We start from the raw sequence: 22,159 nt of genomic DNA, 5'->3' as shown, positions 1-22,159 counted from the left end.
TAAAGGAACATTTGTCCCCTTGCCCTGGGGAAAGCCCCAGCTGCAGCCACAGGTCCATTCAGAGATGTGCCCATGTCGCCAGATCAGGCCTGGGAAAGGGGATAGGATATGGCATGTGCTGGCACCATCAATCCCACATCTTCCCAGGCCCCATCAGCCCACCTGTGCCCCAGTCTCCACCCTTTTCTACCCCTTCCCTGCCCTTATCCTGCCCTTGCACTAGATTTCTTCTACTGGTGTACACGGGCCAGTGCCGCAATTGTTGTGCAATAGCAAAGCTCCTTTTGGCACTTTTGCAGTGGCAAGCCCTGGTGCTTATCATGCCAAAAACATCATATAAAAAAGGATAAAAGAAGTGTTACTTAAACACTGTCAAAGGAGACAATGTTCTGCACATCATTTTTACAGTATTATAATCTTGATTCCCAAAATATGTTACTTCAAAATTTTATGGTGCTTTCTGTACATACCTGAGAGTGGCTTGATATGAACTTCTTGGGGTAAAGTGCCCCAAAGCTATAGTGCTGATCTGTGTGATTAGTATACCATATTAAAATTACTTGTTTCCAGGATGTAAGTTCATCAGAGTTCAATGTACTCTCGTAACAGTAAAATCCTGCAAAAATAAGAAATTCAAATATCAAAAAAGCCTTTGATTTAAGATTACAGTAGTGCCTCGCATAACGAAATTATTCCGTTCCGCGAGTCCTTTCGTTATGCGAAATTTTCGTTGCGCGAAGCACATTTTCCCATAGGAATGCATTGAAATCTAATTAATGCGTTCCTATGGGCAAAAAAGGTCAAAACGAAGTCAAATTTGTTTTACAAAGTGTTTATTATGTGCTCTTTAAAGGCATACATACTGTACAGAGGATTTCTAAAATTTGAAGCATACACAAAATTTTTATTTTTTAAAAAATTTGTTATGCGAAGCACGGACCTAAAAAGTTTTCGTTATGCGAAGCACGGCCAGAAACTTTCGTTATGCGAGTTACCAAACTCAATCGAAAAACTCTTTCGTTATGCGAGTTTTTCACTGTGCGGGGCATTCGTTATGCGAGGCACCACTGTATTTTTAAAGTGCTTTCATTTTTCAATCAGTCTCAAAAAGTATAGAAATGGATACTTAAGGGCCTTAAATTCTGCAACATGCATGCAGTAAAGATTTTGTACAGTATTATATATGATTCTGGCTTTGCAAATTAGGCTCAGCCTTTCCTTTGATCTTTCAACTTAATATTGGATTGGGTAGAGAGCAGTGTTCACACAGAAATTCAAGAGATGAAGTTTCTCCAATCTCTTGCTAGAGAGGCACCTGAAGAATGCCTGCCTGATGCATCTCTGGAAAGCATGGTGCCTCTCCAAAATGCCACCTACTGCTCTGGTAAATGTCCAGCAATAACCCCAAATCTCAGCTAAGACAATAGTTGCCAGTATAACTGAATACAGAAGTAAAACTACTCAGACTTAGGCGTGTTCTGCACTACACACTCTTAAGTCCTACAAAGACTGACATATTGGCTCTGATCAAGTGCCTGCTTAGTACTCTCTTAAACCAATCCCTTTTTGATGCTGGAAAGTCCTAGTGTTTGGACAAGGAGCGCAATGGAGCACCCTGCCTGTATGGATTTCTGTGGAATGGAGTAGTTAAAAGTTACTGAAATACTATCCATTTGGGGTCCCCCTTGGAAAGGAAGTGTCGAGAGAACAGATTTTGGGGTGGAAAAATTGGTCTGTTCTGCATTATCCACTATGGCACCAGGGGACAGTGGGAAACAGCACTGATGTCACACACCCAGGAAGCGAAAAAAGGATGAGATGAACAGGGAGGCATTCTAGAAAGGAGAACTTTGTGTGGTGGATGCAGTTGGAGGAAAAACAGTTAAAAGAGGCTGTTGAAAAAGAATGTGGAAGGAGGACTGTGGTTCTGAGGGATAAGCTGCTGAGCAGATGATTGGGAAGGGCTGAGTTTTATATGAGAAGTATTTCCTCAAGACCATCTAGAAAGTCCCACTGAGGGGCAAACCTCCTGTAGAGAATATGTGAGTACTTACCTCACTGTTCTCAGGTTATAGTAAAATTGTTTTCAAGACATCCTGCTATGTCAGTGTCACTTGATGGGGAGCAAGTACTAACCTGCCAAGTCCTAAAGAAATTGCCCACAGTAATGAAAAAGGGGGTTTCAGAATCCCTTTTGCATGACAAGAGGGGAAGTGATTTTTTCGATGCCTCTGCCCTTCAGGGGAAAGTGGCCAGGGCTCACAGGCTGGGGCGTTATGGTGCCCCAATTTGAAAAGCCCTGAGCTAGGGTGATATCACCTGACAGGATGGCAACTGGAATGAAGCTTTCTAGCTCTTTTCTTTGGAAAATAACCACCTTGTATGGGAGGGTGGAGTTATAGAGTAGTTAAGACTCCTACAAATGTTTTATATTCATCAAAATTGTGATCTGAGGCATGGTGACCTTTGACCCTAGAGTGTAAAGACACTGGATAGCCCAGTAAAGTATAAGCAAAAACAGAATCATTTTAAAGGTCTGACTAAAGCATGAAGGCATACAGAATAGTAAAAGCTTGGTAGTCTCACAGAAAGGCTGTGTTAACAAGAATTATTTTAGAAGCTGTTTGCTAGTTTCACAGAAGCTGGGACCTTGGGCCTCAAAGGCTGTGTTAATACACTTTGGAATTTAGAAAGATAGTGCAACTAAGGCAACGAGGAGATAGGCTTCATCTTGGCAGAAGTACACGTCTTGCCAAGGACATCACAATGCTGAGAAGACACATATATGGAAACATAGTAGTCATTAGAAGTAAGTTTTAACTGCTTGAACTTAGAAAAGCCTTAAAAACAGACAAAAGTCTTAGCATTGCAGGAAGGCTTATCAGTTGGCAATGTTTCTTGGCAAACTAACAAAGCGTCTAACTAGCTAACCACAGACACCTGCAAGAGAAGACAGCACACATTTTAATTAGATAAGCAAGAGCATCCTTGAGTATCAGGAAACTTCTGCTTTTAGAGTCTTTGTTTGAATTGCAACTGAAATGGAGGCAAACCATAGGGGACCGAAAGTTATTTGAAAAGTTTAAGAGAGCAAAAAAGCTGGCTGAAGCCTTAGCTCAAAGAGATTACACTAGGCAACCACTGAAAAGGGAAGACGTCGCTTCTTAGCAAGGATATACACCACTATATCCCTTAATACCAATGTACTCAAGGTAACTGGTCACAATAGTCATATCGAATTAAGACATAGAATGTTAGTGAAACTGTTAAAGGAAGTTTAAAGGACTTTGCTTTGCAGGGGTTTGCAGAGGGCCCCACACTGTTTTATTAAAACCAGGAGAAGAAATGCATGTTCTCTTTAATGAGGATGTTACAGCGAACCCTACTGGTTTCTGAAAACTTTTGGAAATTGTGTAATTTCAGTGAAACCCCACCTGTATGTAAATCAGAGCCAATCAACGGTTTTGCTCACTTATTACCCACCTATTTTCTATCTTTTATGTAAATGGTATCTTATCTATAGCCTATTAAGAGTTAGCCCCATCTATGATGTCAAACTTCAGCCAATGAGAAGTTCAGATTTCCAAACAAAGAACCCAGAATGCTATAAAGGGTCCAGTTAACATTGGGAAAGGGCTCTCAATGCTTTGGACATTCGTCCCATGAGATGCCCGTTGCTAGCAATGAAATAAAGCTTACAAACGATCACCCTTTTGTACTGAGTCTTGCTTTTCAAACCTTGCAACAGTTCAATTTTAACACCATATTTCAGTCTCGTGTCTGCACTGCATGTGGGGGGATGCCTTGCCCAAGTGACTTTAGCAAATACTGCTCTTTGCAATGCAATGAGTGAAACAGCCCTTAATTTCTTAACATCACTTACCACTCACAACTCTTTTCTCTGAAGAACTGTGTCCTACACATGTTCCAACCCAGTTCTTAGCAGACTTGGCAGCTTCATCACTCCAAATCTTCAGAAAGGAAAGAAACAAATGTAGCATTTTAGTTACATAGACAGACATCCCAGTAGTAGACCATGCGTAATGCAGCTAAAACCCCACAATACAGCAACTTCATGATAATAAATGCAGGTCTTTTTCACAGTCTCTTCCCAGAGAGTAAAACTGCAGGAATGTAGCTGTTTATAAAAGGGCTCCCTTCAGCTCTGGAAGGGAACCAGTTACATCTGAAGGACATGCACTATCCCGTTAGGGATGCCTGCGTGGACAGGGGCTCCCCCTCCAGGTGCTCAGAATGCCTTATATTGCATTCTGGAGGGGCTTCCCCTCCAGGGGCTTCCCCAGGCCTCAGAATGCCTTATATGACCTAAAAATGTCACTCTCAATTTCCCTCAGGAACCCAGAAGTATCTTTTTTGAGGGGGCCGAAAGGGCCATTCTGAAACCTGCAGAAGCTGCAGGCAGACACATGTGGCCTCTGCAGACTTCTGAAAGCCCTCCGGAGGGGACTGGAGTGCAGCTCCAGTCCCCTTTGGAAGGCTTAAGGGGCCAGATTTAATTATCTGAGACTTTTGTTATCGACGGGGGAGTCTGAGAATGGATCTCTGGCGGATACTGAGGTCCCACCTGCATACCAATTTTATATCATCCTGGGAAGCTATGAGAGTGGACTGTTTGCCTGCAATGCCGCACAGAAAGAATACTTTTCAGCACCTTACAGTGAATTATCTCTTACCATTCTCAGCATATTGCTGGCAGTTGGCACTATGTTCCTCCTGTGGTCATTAATTGCATCAAGAATTTCCGCCCGTTCCTCTTCGGTGATATCCTTCACTATGACCGACCTATACTAAAATAAATAAATGCATGCAAGTTATGCTATGAATTTCTTTGTTAGGAAAAATTCCACTTGCCTCCATGAGCCGACTGTATGGTTATTATACTTCCTGAATGCTGAAGGCAAACATGATTTTTAAGATTCTGTAAGACCTGTTCATCATAACATCAAGACAATTTATCCTATCCATAGGGCAGTGGTTCTCACACTTTTAGCACTGGGACCCACTTTTTAGAATGAGAATCTGTCAGGATCCATCAGAAGTGATGTCATGACCAGAAGTGACATCATCAAGCAGGAAAATTTTTAACAATTCTGGGCTGTAATCCTACCCACACTTACCCAGGAGTAAGTCCCATTGACTATCCTTGTTAAAAGCATGTACATAGCAGTCTGTTCAAAATACAGATCTGTAACATTTACCCAAATGCAGTCACATCCTATAGCAGCATCAAGTCTAATATTAAAAATCAAACATTGAAATGACTGGGGTCCCACCTGAAATTGGCTCGCAACCCACCTAGTGGGTCCCGACCCACAGTTTGAGAAACACTGCCATAGAGTATTTGGTATGGACAATCTACCTTCTAAAACATGTAATCTGGCCAAATTTCAGAAGATGCTGATGAAGAATGGCTGAGTTTTAATATGTTGCTCTGAACCAGACTGTTTGCAACCGGTTTTTGCTTACCAGAAACATATTTCCAAGGTCTTCTGTAGACATTTTAGAAAATGTCAAAAATTCAAGGTCTTAGGTTCAAGATAATCAGTTGTGTGTGTTTTTGAGGTTTTAAAGTTCCAATTTCACCTATTTAACTAAGGGTACACTTATACAATTCATGTCTTTTTGGTGGATGACTGGTCATTCTCCAAGAGGAAATTTGCTCCATCCCAGGAGTCTGAGGGTTGAGTGGGAGAAGTGGAACTGGGTGACCACTGGGTCAGGCAAACACTCAACAGTCTGTTCTAGCCTGAAGCAAGAACAGGAGCGGATGTCTTCCCTACTGCACTCCATAGGGATTAGATTGGGGCCTGGAGGTTTCAATGTCTGACATAGTTCTGATGGTGGTGATGGTGTTCTGCCATTTAATGGAGTTGGCAGGGAGAGAGGACTTCTGAGATGCAGAGAGGTTACATGTGGTAACAGGAGTAATAAGAGATGGGTGGAACCCCAACTTACTACCTCCCTTAGTTGGTAAAGAGACTGTGAATGAGCCTATGGCAAAACTTTGGCAAAAAAATGGTTCATGCATCATCACCTTCAGGAGGTGATTATAGATGTTTTTGTGTCAGAGAGACATCTCAATTCACCTCTGTGACAAAGGAAGGGCCTTCCCCCCCCCCCTCAAAAAAAGGAGACATTGCTACTCTGATTTCAGATTTTTTTGGGGGGTGGGGGGTGGAATGTTGAAAAGTGAAATATATGGCTGAATTTGTTCTCTGTCCCTCCCAGTAGTTTGTGAACCACTATGTTTCACTATGGCCGCAATCCTAACCAACTTTCCAGCACTGACATAAAGGGCAATGCAACTCCAAGGTAAGGAAACAAACATTGATTTACCTTGAGGAGGCCTCCATGGCTGCCCCCCAATTGCAGGACACAGCACATGCCCCACTGACACAGCTATGCCAGTGCTGGAAAGTTGGTTAGGATTATTCCCTATGTTTCACAGTTGATTACAGGTATCTCTACCTGCAACTGAAGGGCTGTAATCAAAGTGGATTGCAAAGTGTAGTCCCTTTTTATACAAAATATGCCAGTGTAGTTTTTACTTACAGTGGGGGGGGGGGGGGTGAGATACCCTGCTAACAATTCAAGAACCTCAGAAGGCTATCTTTGCTGCCTTGTGGCCAAAAATGGGGTGATCCTAACACTCTTTAAAAAAATAAATAAATCAGAAAATAGTATCAGGCCTCTACTTTTCACAGAAAAAATTCTGATTTTTTTTTTTTTTTTTTGTGACTTCACTTCTTCCCACTGGTTCATTTATGAACTAACAGGAGGATATGTATTTTAATTTGTTGAAAACGCTTCATATGGAAGCCAGTGGGAGCTGCCAAATGCTTCATGAATACAACAACGTGGTGTACTGATGCAAAAACATTTGTGAGCCTTCAAACATCTAGTCGTGACCAAATGGGCAGAGGTGTTCTTAAACATTTTTATTTTTTCACATATTTTGGTTTTTTTATTCCCAAGAAAGAGAAGGGGGAAAAGTGGTGTTATGTGTTTTTATTCCAAGGGTGCATTTTTATAAGTTATAATTGTTAATTATTAGTGCTTTAAAAGTGAACTGGGTAGGTGTTATAGGTGGTATAGTGTCAGCAGATGCAGCCATAGTCATTACCCATGCATCCTCCCCCATCCAGCCCTGCCAGCCTACAATGATCAATAGAGAGGTCTATCATGGCTGTGAAGCTTGCACTAAAAGAGAAAACCGATGAGCTTTTTGAGTGGGGGAAACCTTTCCAGAGCTCACTTGAAGAAATTCTGGAATTGTACAATCTTCTTTTTCTTGATGCTTAAATTTTAAATTTTTGTTTGCTTGCTTTCCAGAGACAACGACTTCATAGGGAAGACTAATGCATGCTGAAAGAGAGGAAGAAGCAAGAGGTAGCAGAGATGAGAAAGATGTGCTGCAGCAGCATAGAGATCTGAAGCAGCTTTACCACTCTGCTGGGAAAAAAAAAATCAGAAGACAGAATAACTGCCTAGATGTGCAGCTCAATTCTAACAAAGCTGCCCATCCTGCGATAAAGCAGCACTGAAACTGCTGCTGCTGTATCTCTCATGGCCAGGGTGGCAGCTGGAGGTCTCCCCAAAGTGAGGAAACATTTGTTCCCTTACCTCATGTCGAGTCCAGCAGCCTCTCTGGGTCTACTTGGATCTGAACCAGCTCAATCACATGTAGGGCTTTCGGGGCCAGGATGGGGGATAAGATATTGGCAGCAGCTTCTGATGCTGTCCTCACCCCCTCCCCAGCCCCCTTCTGGGCCAGAACTGACGTCCTCCCTTGCTGCCCCACCAGTTTCACCCCCTCCCACCTTCCCCCGCTCTGTGGCATATTTACTGCTGTCAGCTCCTGAGGCTTCTCCAACCGGCGTAGAGGCCCAGTGGCCACCAGCGCTGGCCTCTATGCCAGCACTTCCCTCCTTCTGGCCACAGCAAAGTGCCTATGGCACTTTGGCAATGCCTGTCTCCCTGATAGTGCATGTAAGACTGGTGATGTCACATAGCAGGATTGAGCCATAAAAGGAATTTTGCCAATTTATAAACACTTATGCAGTTACCCATATCCTCCGTTGCTTCATGCCTTCATCTTCCCCACTTCCCATCTTCCCATCCATTCTTGGCTCCTTTAGTTTTGATAAGGACAATGTTTAGATGTGTGGCTCTCTGACATTTCCAGGAATTGCAGGACTCCAAGTCACTGTGGATTCCTGGCCAGCTATGCCTGGTGCATATTTACTTTGCTCTTTAGGCTCATACCTCTTCTTCCAGTCCTGGATATAGTTCCGACCCAGCAGCCAAGGGCAAGAAGATGATCAGAAGAAGCATTTCTGGGGGAGAGGAAACCATGAGAATCTTCATGAATTTATTGATCTATTCAAATAGACATCTTATTACAGGTTTACCAATAGAGATAGGAGACCTACTGAATGCCTAGTAGATGTCTACTGAATGCAGTTTCCTCTAAATGGGAGGTAATTGAATTAATAGATATTATTTTATTATTTGATATTCTGGGAAACATATTTTGAATGCTGTGATAATATGCTATGGAAAATAGATATCAGAGTTGCCTATTTTGCTTGAATATATGACTGAGAAATTGATTTGAGACTGTATTTTCATGTATGATTGCTTACCTTCGGCTGAGCCACTTTGCAGCCCTATCTTGCGCTGGATACAGAGCAAGCCTCCTGGCTTGCCTGTTCCAGCACAAGATAGAATTGCACCCTTAGTTGCAATGCAATAGTCTGCAATTGTCAAACGACTTCCATCTGAGTATTCCTTTTGGCTTTGGAGAAAAGTATCAGCAGGCTCTCAGCTTTCTCCACCGTAGCAGCATCCTCATTATTCCCAATGATACTAAATGTTTTGAGGAAGGGGGGGGGTGCCTTCAACCCTAAATAAACAATTTAATTCCTAGACTATAACCAAATTATTTGCAACTAAATTTCCTTCATGTCAGTGGAATCTCTTCACAACTAAGGGTGCAATCTGAACCCACTTTTCAGCACCAACATAAGGGCAATGCATCTCCGAGGTAAGGGAACAAACATCCCCTTACTTTGAGGAGGCCTCTGTGAGTGCCCCTCAACTGCAGGATGCAGTACATGTCCCATTGACACGGCTGGAAAGTTGGTTAGGATTGCGCCCTAAATATCTTAGGTCCAAATCCTAACCAACTTTCCAGCACTGGCATAGCTGTGCCAATGTGGCATGCACTGCATCATGCAGTGAGGAGGCAGTCAAGAGGGCCTCTCCAAGATAAGGGCATGGTTGTTACCTTACCTTGGGACTATATTGTGGCTAGGTCAGTGCTGGAAAGTTGGTTAAGATTGCACCCTTAGGTGGTAAGCATTGTTCTGAATTTTGCAACTTGTAAAATACTCTAATCCTTACCTACTTTTCTCAGGTTGTTAACTGCTCCTGAAAGGTGCCTTCTGTAGCTGGTTAGCAAAGCCTTTGCGCACAGTTGATAGTGGTTAGCAGCTCAGACCTCAAATCAGAATGTGAACTGCAGCTTTTGCTAGCAGAATTTTTCTCAGAATAAAAGGCGTTTCTACATCTCTGTTCCCAGTATGGTCCTATCTGTGTCTTCTGAAAGGGTTGAAGAAATATAAATTTCACTGAAGAGGTGTATTTATTGCAGGAACACTTTCTGCTTGTTGAATGGGTTCTACCAAAAGATAAATCTTATCTACATCAGCCTGCATTAAACAAAAAAAAAAAAAGTGTTGCAATTACTCTGCAGACATGTTGCTGTAAACCTTCTACTTCAACCCTATACATTAAAAAAATAATAATTCGCTTATTTAAAATACCATGTCCACTGTATTTGTCAACCAGAGATTTGTAGAAACAGCAGCACTGCAAAATAATAAGAGGAACGGACAGTCATACCTTGAGGTAGGACAAAGATGGAGCTGTGCTGTGATGTAGCTAGGACTGATTTGGGATCTCATGGGTGGTGCATGTGCATCCCTATCAGGGGACTCTAGCAGAGAGGCACATGCATTTTTGGACTGCTTGGAATGAAAAGCTTTGCAAGCACACTTGTGGAGGATGGGGAAAACTTTTCAATGGATTGCCCTATATGCCATAATCATCTTCTTGGGCTAATTTTATTTTCCTGTAAGCATGCCTGGAGGACGAGAAGGAGCCATTGTGAACATCTGAGCACTAACGCACACGTATAGATATATGTATAGATATAGGTGTTTATATGCTTTATCTGTTTGTATTCTGCCTTTGCACTCATATGGATCCTGGCGGCATCTCAGAAAAAAAAAATCATAGTAGTAATCATAGTTAGGAATATATCGTCCATTTACATAAGCAAAATGGTTGCTTCCAGTTCAGTGTTTCCCAAACTGTGGGTCGGGACCCACTAGGTGGGTCGCAAGCCAATTTCAGGTGGGTCCCCTTTCATTTTGATATTTTATTTTTAATATGTTAGACTTGATGCTACCATGGTATGTGACTGCATTTGGGGAGCCCCCGTAGGGCTCCCCAACATGCGGAGACAGTCAACATCTGGTTTCACGAATGTGTAACTGAAAGTGGTCTCAATCACGATTTTGAGGGTCTCCTCAGCATGTGGAGTCCTGCAGAGGCTGACGTGGGGCTCCCTGCATACGCAGGAGGCTGCTACAGTCTCTGGTAAGTCAAAGCAAGCCCTTGTGCCCCTCCAAAGCGGTGCAATCTAGCGCATTGCATCACTGCCTTCTCCCCACTCCCACACTCACTTACTGTGGCTCAAACTCTCCCTGAGACTTTGAGAACTACTGCACAAAAGGAATGAATTGCTTCCATGGTCACCTGCTAGTATGAGAGTCTGATGGTTAAAAGCAGTCCTTTGCTACTTCACATGGATCAAGGGAGCCATCTGCTGGTTCTTCTGAGAAATGCACCTCTGAAGGTCGGAGTCTCTTCTGTTCATAAAGGAGCCTGGGTGGAGGAAGGTGTGAAGTAAGGGCTGCCTGGGGTTTTGCAGGTGACAGCAGCAAGACAGAAGGTGGCTTTATTGGAGTGCCTCAAGCAGCCCAATAGCTTCAGCCAGACCTGCTGCCAGCCTGTTCTTGGGAATGGGTATTGCAGGACAGGGCCTCTGAGAAGAAATTTATCAGGGGGTAGAAAGTTTCTGTTGGACCCCTTCCCAAAGGGGGATGGTGCACAAGAGCAGGAGAGGGTGGTGGGCAGAACTGGGGTGGGGAGGGGCAAAGCAGGGCTGAGAAGAGTGGCAATAGCCAGAGTAGTCTTTGGAGCCCAGGTGTACCGGACTTCCTGACGTGGAGCCCAGGTCTACCTGCCTGTGTCAGATCACTGGTCCATCTGAAGCCCTCCCCCTTTATTCACTGGTTCATCTGAAGCCCTCCCCCTTTTTCAGGGAATGCTTCCAGTTACTACCACTGCCCTTTCACGCCAAACATCATTTTCTAGTTTGGAGAGTTATTTTCCCTTTAAGACTGAAGTCATTATGTCTGCCTGCTGCAGACGGAGACTATTGCACAGAGGGAGGTGGTGTTTAGCTGTCAACCTCTATGCCATTTTCCTGCCAAAAGTCCTTCTCAAAGTGACATGGTCCAGAACCACATTAGGCCTCTGTGATGCTACTATTTTTCAGAAGAATAACCCCCAAACAGACTTGTTTAATGGTGCACCTAATTTAGTCCAAAGAGTTGTCTCTCAAAAGTGCCTGGGGCAAACATCACCGCTCTAGAGACTGCATGTAGCTGGGAGTCTCATTTCAGCTCCATGGTTGGTTACAGCTCCATGGTGTGTGTTTGTACAGGCACACATAGCAAAACAGACACTTGTAGCCACTTTCAATGTGGTGCTGAACATTGTATGGAACTCTTGAACTGAAAAATGTGATGCTGCCCTAAACTTGAAGTCCAGCACATCTCCTTGTGATCATGTCAGCCTCATCTGCACTAATGCTGTGAGCCACAATGGCTTCTGTACCCTGTAGTTTCCTCTGGGTTTCATATTGCTCATTTCTCTCCCTCGCTTGACATTGAGGGAATCTAAATAACCATGTGAAGAGCAAGGTTCCTGTAACACGTCTCATGAGGTATTACTGTGGTAATCTCTGAAATCATCTGTGGCAGGAAGTACTCAAACAAAAGGACCATCTTTAGCTTCATCGCTGGATGGGGGGCTTGGGAGAGGAACTCTGACTCAAAGGGTTGAGGTTGACTCAAGGCTGGGCGTGGAATGTGGCTGGAATAGTTACACCAGTAGAATTTCTTCTTAATTTCTTCATGTTAAGTAAAAATACTGCTGTGCCATTCCAGCCAAAAAAAGGAGCAACTCAGGATGGGACACAGAATTTCCAAGGCTAAGGGGACAATCCTTACCCTGTGTTACCCTGCACATGCCTGATCTCATCTGATCTCGGAAGCTAAGCAGGGTCAGGCTTGGTTAGTATTTGGATGGGAGACCGCCTGGGAATACTGGGTGATATAGGCTTATACCATAGTCTTTCAAGACTGAAGGTTGCCAACCAAGGAGCCAATTCTATGCAGAATTGTGTTAGCACATGGAGGGGTTTACAACAGTGGGACACAGTTCCACTCTTGGCTTCTGGAGGTGTGCAAAGCATGCCACCAGCAGTCATTTTCAGAGTGCTGCCACAATCGGCGGCAGCTCAGGAGGACTCCCACTGGACCTGAGAGGGAAAGTCCAATGGTGGTTGGGTGGGTGGAACAGAGAGGGGATATGGCAGTGAGGAAGACAAATCAAGACTGGGTAGGGGGTCAGTATTGGCCTCAGTCTGACTTCCTGGATCTACTTGGATTTGTGGCAGCAAAGTAGCTGGCTGATTCGAGTAGCTGGCTGATTCCATTCAGGCTGCAAGGGCCTGCCCCTAGGTAAGAGAACAAATATTCCCTTACCCAAAGGAGACCACTAGGTTCTGAACTCCCCTGCTGGATACAACATGCACCTTGTTGGCATGGCTGCTTTAGTGCGGGAGGGAATTGATAAAATTGGGCTATAAGTCACCCCCACCTGCCTCCAAACTCTAAGCCTAGCCTTTCCGAAAGTGTGGGTCACAGGCCCATGTGAAGTCGGTCACAGACTGGGCCCTCTGTGGAATACTGTGGGAATCTGTGGAATACTAAGGATGCTGCTGGGGAAAAAAAGGCATGGGGCGAAGAGGAATGCAAGGATGCAGGGAGAATACGGGGGACTGGTCTGCTCAGTTTATAGTATCCTCAATATGGAAATTCGGGTTGGGAGGATGAATGCTGTGAGGTTAGCAGAACAATCCTATTAACAGAACTAAGAGCCATTTGGTCCAATGGGACTTACTCCCAGGTAAGTGGGCATCGGAATGTAGCCTTCGAAACTCCCTCCCCTATCCTATGTTTATTTGTTAAGTATTTATATTTCATTTTTTCTACCTCCATACTGGAGATTCAATTTAAAATAATAAAACATTAAAAACTAATCAGTCAGCCAATGAGAGAGAGAAAGAGAGAGAGAGAGAGAGAGAGAGACTGCTGCACAAGAGTTTTTTTCAAGTTTATTGTCTATGTGTGTGTCTAAGCTGAATCAATTATGAAAAATTCCACATCTATTAATCTTTTGTTGATTTTAATGAATTAGGTATGATCTGAGATCTTTAAAAAAATTAATATACATAAAAGCAAAAATCATGATGATAACAAGTCTCCATGGTCTATGCCTGTGGTATTCAATCTGTGAATCCCATTCCCATTCCCAATCCCATTTTCACATGAAACAAAGCTGATCATTCATTGCCAAAATCTCAATCCACTCTTCCCATCACGGAGACCAGTGAGAGAGAGAAAACTAGACATGTCTGAAGTTCAGCACAGTGGGTCAAAAAAATCTATGGTACCCAGCAAGCTGCTAGCCTTTCCAGATGCTGTCCTTAGACCTGCTACTTGGACTTATCTGGGATGTGAAGGAAGAGTCTCCAGGTCATAAGGTACAAACTCCAGTCTTCAGTTCTGTCTGAAATTAACCTATGTCCAGTGGGTGGAGAAACATGTTCTGAAATGGTTGATTCAGGCTTGCCAATCATGATTTGCCTACTCACAAAGGACGGGCGTGAATTGTATCCAGCTGAACAGGCTAGAAGTTTTTTGTAAACAAGAAGAGGTGGTTCTTTACATATTTGAGAGCTTTTGATGTGCCATTCATGATGAAACATTTGTATGTTGTAGGCAACCAGGCTAGGGAAAAGTCACAAAGATGCTTTCTTTTGCACCTTTGCAAGGCTAATTTTAAATTAAGTATTTCTGCACTGTGCCGTGGAACTGAAAAGAAGTTCTGAAGAACACAGCTCAAGAATTGAGCCCTGCACCAACAGGCGTTAGCAAAGGTGTGAATGTCAGTCGCCTTCTCCCCAACCACAACATTTCTGCAGTGATACAGTCCACTCCCCAATGTACTTGTGATGAGTGGAAACCTCAAAATCACACCCTCTATCCATTTTTCAGCCTCCTTTTATCAGTGACTCTGTCACATCTGCGACTGAGTTTCTCTTTCCCCCTTCTAAACTGACATCCTGTCTCTGGGAGACAGTCACATACACACCAGCCCCATTAGGCTGTCACATAAGCACTCACGCAGCTAGCTACGAAGCCTGCTTCCTCTTTCTGCTGCCACAGGTATGTGTTTGTGGAGGGATATAGAGGAATGTTAGATTGGGGTCTGGGTGTTCTAGTGGTGGGGGAGTGAAACTGGGATAAGCGATCTACATCATTTTTTTCTGTTTCTACTTGCAATGGGAAGGGGGGCTGTTATGCAGGATACTGATGTCCCCCTCAATGCCAAAAAAATCCTGGACAGCCCCCAGATTTCAGCAGGCATTTTCCACACACTATGAAACGACTCTCCTTAGGGTTAAGTTCTAGAAACTTGCTTTGTTTGTAACTAACAGCTAAGATTCTCAGGATGCTGAACTCTCTGCCCTTTGCTGCTTTCTTACATACTGTGATCTCTTTTACAACGGGCTGTGTTTATGGAACTAGCTAAACCTGGTTACCTAGGAGTGAGGCTATCACAGAATAGGCCCAGTGTAGATGATGACAAAAAAAAACCCTCATTCATTAACTACATTTTTAATGTTTTAAACCTCCCCCATAGTAGAGGGCACACTACAGTAGGCAGGGCTGCCAGGCTCTGTTTGCTTGAAACACCCAAGAAAGACAGGCAGAGTGAGAAAATTATCAGTTTGCACAATCCACTTATTCCAGGTTAAAAGGGTGCACTGAGGATCTCTTATCCAAAGATCCCCTAAATCTCAGAGCCTAATGCAGAACTAGGGGTGGTGCAGGGAGGGGGGAGATCAGCCCTTGCTAAAAGGTAGCCTGAAACATCCATTCATCAACTATGGAGGACCACCAGACACAGACCCAATCCCTGCAACATACTGCAGTGCCAATTCTGACCCAATATCTACTCAAGCAATACTAGTATCAAGTTGAAAAACAGCAGCCCTATTTTCAAGAGTTTATTCACCTGGCAACATGATTCAGGCCACCACCTGTCCACAGCACTCTTCTGCTTTTGTAGGCGAAGATGGGTAGTCTCCAAATGAGGCGTTAACAACATTGGATGGCAAACAATAAATGGCAATATTCTCTATAGTCCTTAGCTGTAGCCCTGGTTCAGGCTACAGCTGTGGTTTCCAAAATGTGGTCCAGGACCCGCTGGTAGGTCATAACCTGATTTTTGGTAGGTTGCCAAAGGGTGCTGGAAGGATACCTAATTACTTCAAGCCCTGAGGTATTCAAAAATCAGATACTGTAGGTGCTAATTCAGGTCAGGCTTCCATGCCTGTGGATTCTGCATTCATGGATCTGGCTCAATGCAGGGTCCCCTGGACCCATTTTGAGCCAGACTTGGCCCAACCTGAGCCCTTTGGAGGTGACCAGAACTGTGCTGTGGTTGCCTCCAGAGGGCTTTCTGATACCCACAGAGGCCACGCACATCCCCAAGCCTCAGAATACCTGCTAAGGGCAAAAAATGTCACTTCCCATTTCCCTCCAGAAACCTGAAATTGCATGTTTTCAGTCTTAAAGGCCAATCTGAAGCTCTCCAGAGGCAACTCGAGCACAGCTCTGGTAGCCTCCAGAGGGCTTAAAGAGGCAAAAACCACAGATTTGATTATCCATGGTTTTTGGTATCTGTGGGGGTTCAAGAAAGGATCCCTCACAGATTCCAAGGCCCCACCTGTAATTACCCTGCAAAGAGCTCGTCCTGCAAATTACCCTGCAAAGAGGTCCTGGTGCTAAAACAGTTGGGAACCACTGGCCTACAGTGAACAGCCACAGTATTTTGCTATGACCAGAACTTGGAATCTCTTTCTCCTCTTGTTTTTGTGAACCACTCACTTAGGGCTTAGTCATATGAGTGAGCAGTGAATATTCAGTGCATTGCTTTTTATTTTTCATCCCCCCTCCTGCTACTGCATTATCTCCACAATTAAAGTTCTTTGTTGTGCCAACTTTCACCTTTGCCTTGCTTTCTTTTATGCTGTTCCACTGAGTTTGTCATTGGTCATTGCACTCAGTTCCTCCACATGCAGCAGATTTCCTTCAGATGTATATATTATGCATGTTCTAAAAAGCACACCAGGTAATAATATGGTGATGTGTGGAGGAAAGAGTTCCTAATGGAAAGATCGAACAAGGCAGATCTGAGCTGGGCTGCTTCCATTTTAAACATAGGTTATAAACATAGGATGACTGCTTTCCATTCATCCTAAAACCTTTAAACTAGTTACCAAGATCCTGTGGCTACAAAATTCATAGCAGTCCACTGTGTGAAGAAGTACTTTCTTGCTTTCACCCAACTCTTCAATAGACTAACATGACTCTACAAACACATCTCTAAAATCCCTCCTTTTTCTCATCTTGTTTTCAGAGTGTTGGACGAACCATGCCCAAAGGGAACCATACCTCTGTTGCCTGCAAGTTTCTCTTATTTTTCCTTCTCGTGCCAGTCTCTCCGCAATGCCGTACAGGCACAGATGACGAATGCGAGGAGAATAGGGATTTTGTGCCAGGTCATAACTTGGCTGGTGAGGGCATTGACATAACCACGCTGGAGAGGAAGGGGGCAAAGGTGTTGGATATGAATCAGTGGCAAAAACCTGATGGGACCTGCACTTTGTGTCAGAATCCATTGCTGGAAGGGAAGCCACTCCAGAGGCTTCCATTAGCTGGTGCTGACTGGGAGGCCAAAGTTTCTTGCGAGCGGAAAGTGCACACTTCCTTACAGGAGTCGGGCATGTCTGTGGTCCGGGCGGCAGCATCAGATGTGAAAAACGACTGGAAGGTGGGGCTGGACGTGCAGGTGAAGCCCCAGGTTAATACCCAAGTGGCACTGGCAGGATCGCACTCCAAGATGGCTGACTTCAGTGCAGACAAGAGTTCACAGGACAAGTACAGTTTTGCTGGCCATGAAGTCTCCTGCTCATATTACAGGTGAGGAAGGCATGGGCTGTGAAGAATCAGGGGCAGGGGGCTTGAGAAAGCTGCAGGGAATTGGCAAATCAGTCATTTCCTCACAACCAACAGACACTTCTAGAACCCTGTCAACAGCATCAAGCCATTCATGTCTCTGTGGAATTTTTTGTCTCTGGGTAGTCTCAGAAGTGCACGAGCGGAACAAGAACAACTACTTTTAAGTTCAAAAGCATTCATCTACTACAGGGGTGTCCAAACCCCGGTCCTGGGGCCACTTGTAGCCCTCGAGGCCTCTCAAAGCGGCCCTCAGGCTTTGAGGCAAGTCTCCAATGAGCCTCTGGCTGTCCAGAGATTTGTTGGAGCTCACACTGGCCTGACGCAACTGCTCTCAGCGTGAGGGCGACTGTTTGACCTCTCACGTGAGCTGTGGGATGAGGGCTCCCTCCACAGCTTGTTGTTTCACATCTGTGATGCAGTAGCTGCAGCAAAGGAAAGGCCAGCCTTGCATTGTGTTAGGCCTTTTATAGGCCATGAGCTATTGAAAAACCTTCATTCATTCATATAAGTTCATCTTTAATATATTCATTTATGTAAACTTATGTAAATTTATTCAAATTTTAAATGTAAATGAATTCTTCCCCCCCCCGCCCCCAACACAGTGTTAAATAGACGATGTGGCCCTCCTGCCAAAAACTTTGGACACCCTGGTCTACTACATGGGTCACACTTTTCCAGGAGCTCTTTAGTCATCCATTTCCAATGGGGTTCATCTGCCTGGGGCCTTAAAGTGTCCTCAGCTTCAACAGCGAACCCTGAAGAACATACAGAATAATCATTATTCTCCAGAGATGCAGGAGAGACAACATTTCTTCTTATTTAGAAAAACAACATCTTGTGACTAATTAGTGAAAAATTGATCAGTCATAAATCAATATACTGGACTGCGTGCAAATAACTCATGATGATCAATTCAACTACTATTGTCATACTTTCAGTCTCCTCCTCACTCACTCACTCAGAACTTTCATTCCTTCTCCTGACTGCCTCAGAATATCCCTGCCAGAAGGTGGGCTCTTTCCAAAACCCAGTTCAAATTGGTTGGTAGGCATGCATACAGAGAACCTTCCTTTAATGAATAAGAACTTGCTTTTTGTTGCCTCTTACTCTCTTTATGTATCCTGTCAGGCTCACAGAGTAGCTAAGGTGGAGGGGGAAATATTTTTCATACTCACTAAAAAGCATAAAGATAGTAATGATCTTTTTTTAAAAAGAAAAATCTACACTAAGATGGGTCTTGGGGCAGTGATGATTGGGTTGGGTGGGTTGGATTAGGCACACATCCATTCATGTCTAATCTAGTCTTTGTCTAGACCAGTGTTTGTCAGCATTTGTGCACCTCTGTACCATGTCACATGGTCCACCTATTCAGAGTACCACCAGAAGTAAGAGGCGATGACATCATCGGCTGTTACTTTGGGTTGGGAGGCTAGCTGCAATGCAACAAACACCAACAAAAGGTACAGGGTGGACGGGAGGGTTTATGAATGCATAAACCTCCTACCTAGCCTACCTTGTGTCACATTCCTGGTCTCACTGCCTGGTGGCAGGTGTCCAGGGGTCCTGTGAGTATCACCAGACACCACCTCAAGTACCACTGGTTGAGAAACACTGATCTAGACCTTTGAAAGGGGCAATTAAACTATGTGTCCTCAGCACACTTTGCAATCCAGAGTTCCATAAGTTAGTGGTGTTTTGCTTGAACAATGTCTTTTTGTTTGTGCTAAAGGTTCTACAGCCAATTTTGTAGAAGGGCCCCAATTGTTATTGTTTTGGGAAGGGAGAGAGAGAGAAAGAGAGATTTATCTCTTTTTTAAACTCACTTTCCTTTGATGTAGTAGACTATTCTTATGTTCTCTGTCTCTCTCCACATTGTTCATAATGCATAAGTCTGATGGACAGAACCATCAGTGGCTGTTGATGGCTATGAATGGAACTACAATATGGCTACCAGGAAGAAATTCTTAACAGTAAGGGAAGTTGAGCATTGGAACAAATTACCAAGGGAGGTGGTGGATTCTCCCTCATTGGAGACCTTCAAGCAGAGGCACCTGCTGTAGATGCTCTCAGAGGATTTCCTGCTACAGGCAGGGGGTTGGGCTCGATGACCATGTGGGCCCCTTCCAACTCTAGGATTCTATGAATATTCAGAGGCACTATAGTATAGATCAGGGGTGCTCACACTTTTTTGGCTCGAGAGCTACTTTGAAACCCAGCAAGGCCCAGAGATCTACCAGAGTTTTTTTACAATGTTCGCGCCATCATAACATATAACATTTATGTGTACAATGTGTGTTGGTGTACCTTGAGCCCCACTGAGTATAACAGGACTTACTCCTGAGTAGACATGCCTAGGATTAGGCTGTGAGGCTGCAATCCTAGCCACACTTACCTGGGAGTAAGCCCCATTGAGTACAATGGGCCTTACTCCCGGCGTTTCCTCCCAGAGGCACCTGAAAGGGGGGGGTCAGCACTCCGCGATCTACTCATTTTGCCTCGCGATCTACCGGTAGATCACGATCCACCTATTGAGCACCCCTGGTATAGATAGTCTATTACTTGGAACAAGCAATATGACATGGCTATTTCCATTATGTTCTGCTTCTGAGCTTCCAAAGGACATTTGGTTTCCACTGTGATAGATGGAAGGCTGGGTTAGTTGAAACTTTTTTATGATTCAGCAAAGTGGTTCTTATGTCCGTAGTGCCTATATTCATAGAGCTTTGATAATGGGATTACGAGAGATAATCTGTCTGTAGCAGATGCTCTTCCTTTCAGTTCTCTGCACGATCGTCCTGTTTTGTTTTCTTTCTTTCAGGTTCCGTATCGGCCATCACCGGCCACTCACCCAGCATTTCAAAAATGCTGTGAAGGTCCTTCCTAAAAAATACCACCTCAGCTCACAACTGGAATACCATCAGCTGATTGAGACCTATGGGACTCACTTTATAACACAGCTCCACTTGGGGGGACGCCTGAAGGATGTGACAGCCATACGGGTATGTGAGGCGGTGCTGGATGGAATGAATGCTGATGAGGTCAAAGACTGCCTGAGCATCGAGGCAGCCGTCAGTATTGGTGAAGGCAAAGGGAAGGCTGATGCAGCCTACAGTGCGTGTGAAGAGCAGAAAAAAAAGAGAAGTTTCAAGGGGAGCTTTCACCAGATGTACAATGAGCGGCATACGGAGATTGTGGGTGGGAAGCAGCATGCAGACCTGCTCTTTTCTGATGTGGACAAAGAAGCCTACAGTCAATGGTTGGAAGGAGTCAAATCTATGCCTGGCCTGCTCTCCTACTCTCTAGAGTCAATCCATACCTTGGTGGCCAAGGAGGACCCCAGGAGAGAAAGCGTGCGACAAGCGGTGAGTGAGTATGTCAGAGAAAGAGCTCTTTGGAGGAATTGCACTCAGCCCTGCCCACCAGGGACCCAACGCAGTGCTCGGGACTCCTGTTCCTGTGTGTGCCCTGAAGAGAAGACCACCAATTCCATGTGTTGCTCACGACAGCGAGGCCTGGCCAAGCTGACAGTGATGATTCAACACGCTCAAAATCTATGGGGGGACTATTTCAGCCGTACTGATGCCTACGTCAAGGTGTTCTATCAAGAGAGAGAGATGCGCACCTACACCGTGTGGAACAATGACAACCCAACATGGAAAGTCCACTTGAATTATGGAAACATACAGCTTCTGGGAGAGACCAGCAACCTCTTAGTACAAGTCTGGGATGAGGACAACAAATGGGATGATGACCTTCTGGGAAGTTGTAAGGTGCCTTTGGAATCTGGGAAACCACACTCTGAAGTATGTTATTTGGATCACGGGCGCCTAGATTTCCAGTACCACTTGCTCTGTGGCCCCTACTTGGGTGGTCCATATTGCTTAGACTATGTGCCTCAGCAGCCACGATATGTGGGAGCCCTGTTGCAACGTAAAGGCAAAGCAGGGGCTGTGAAACAAAAGAAAACCTGATGGGAAGCCCCCCTCCGCCACATGGAAGCTTTCAATCTTTCCTGTGAGCATTATCTGTCTCAAAAGCAGAATCCAGCTTCCCCATCCACCATGAGCTGTTATTTAACTGATTAAGCTTATGACCAAATGCCATCAGGAATACATCTCATCAATGCAAATCATTGCTTAAGTCTTTAAAGTGTCCAGAACACCTTTCTTCTATTTCACCTTTCATGAAAATTAGTTATTTGAACAAATTTGAACAAAGAAAACATTGTACACCAAGGCCAGTCATAATTTGCATCAAAATGCTGGCAGAAATCGCACAAATAAAGTAGGACGTTCACATACCTGTTGGGTTTCACGCTACATCAGTAACTTGCACGAAAATCACATAGTTTCTTTGCAGAGTGCTGAAGCCATGCCTGCTGACCTTTGATTGTCCAAGAGCTGACATTTTACTAAGCACACTTATGTTTTGGGCAGCCCAATCCTATCCTGTGCTGGAACAACCAGGCCAACTGACCCTCGTTGTATCCAGCACAAGGTTGGAGGTGGACCTGGTACAACTTGGAATAAGGGAACTTATGTCCCTTTACCCTGAGAAATGCCCCAGCTACCTCTATTCTATAGAGTCTATTCATATCTGTGCCAGCTAAGAGCCCAATTCTGTGCTTG

The 22,159-nt window shown here is 44.4% G+C and overlaps 1 protein-coding gene across 1 annotated transcript; it reads left to right on the top strand.

The window, feature by feature from the left end:
* The first annotated feature begins 14,600 nt into the window (after window positions 1-14,600).
* On the top strand, window positions 14,601-21,535 carry LOC136654180 (perforin-1-like). Its single transcript, XM_066631095.1, has 3 exons — window positions 14,601-14,669; window positions 16,930-17,492; window positions 20,350-21,535. The coding sequence occupies exons 2-3, from the start codon at window positions 16,945-16,947 to the stop codon at window positions 21,500-21,502; spliced, it is 1,701 nt and encodes a 566-aa protein (XP_066487192.1). The 5' UTR covers window positions 14,601-14,669; window positions 16,930-16,944; the 3' UTR covers window positions 21,503-21,535.
* The last annotated feature ends 624 nt before the right edge of the window (window positions 21,536-22,159 follow it).

This window comes from Tiliqua scincoides, chromosome 5 (genome assembly GCF_035046505.1).
Source record: "Tiliqua scincoides isolate rTilSci1 chromosome 5, rTilSci1.hap2, whole genome shotgun sequence".
Classification (NCBI taxonomy): domain Eukaryota; kingdom Metazoa; phylum Chordata; class Lepidosauria; order Squamata; family Scincidae; genus Tiliqua; species Tiliqua scincoides.
This window is presented reverse-complemented; position numbering and strand designations above follow the sequence as displayed.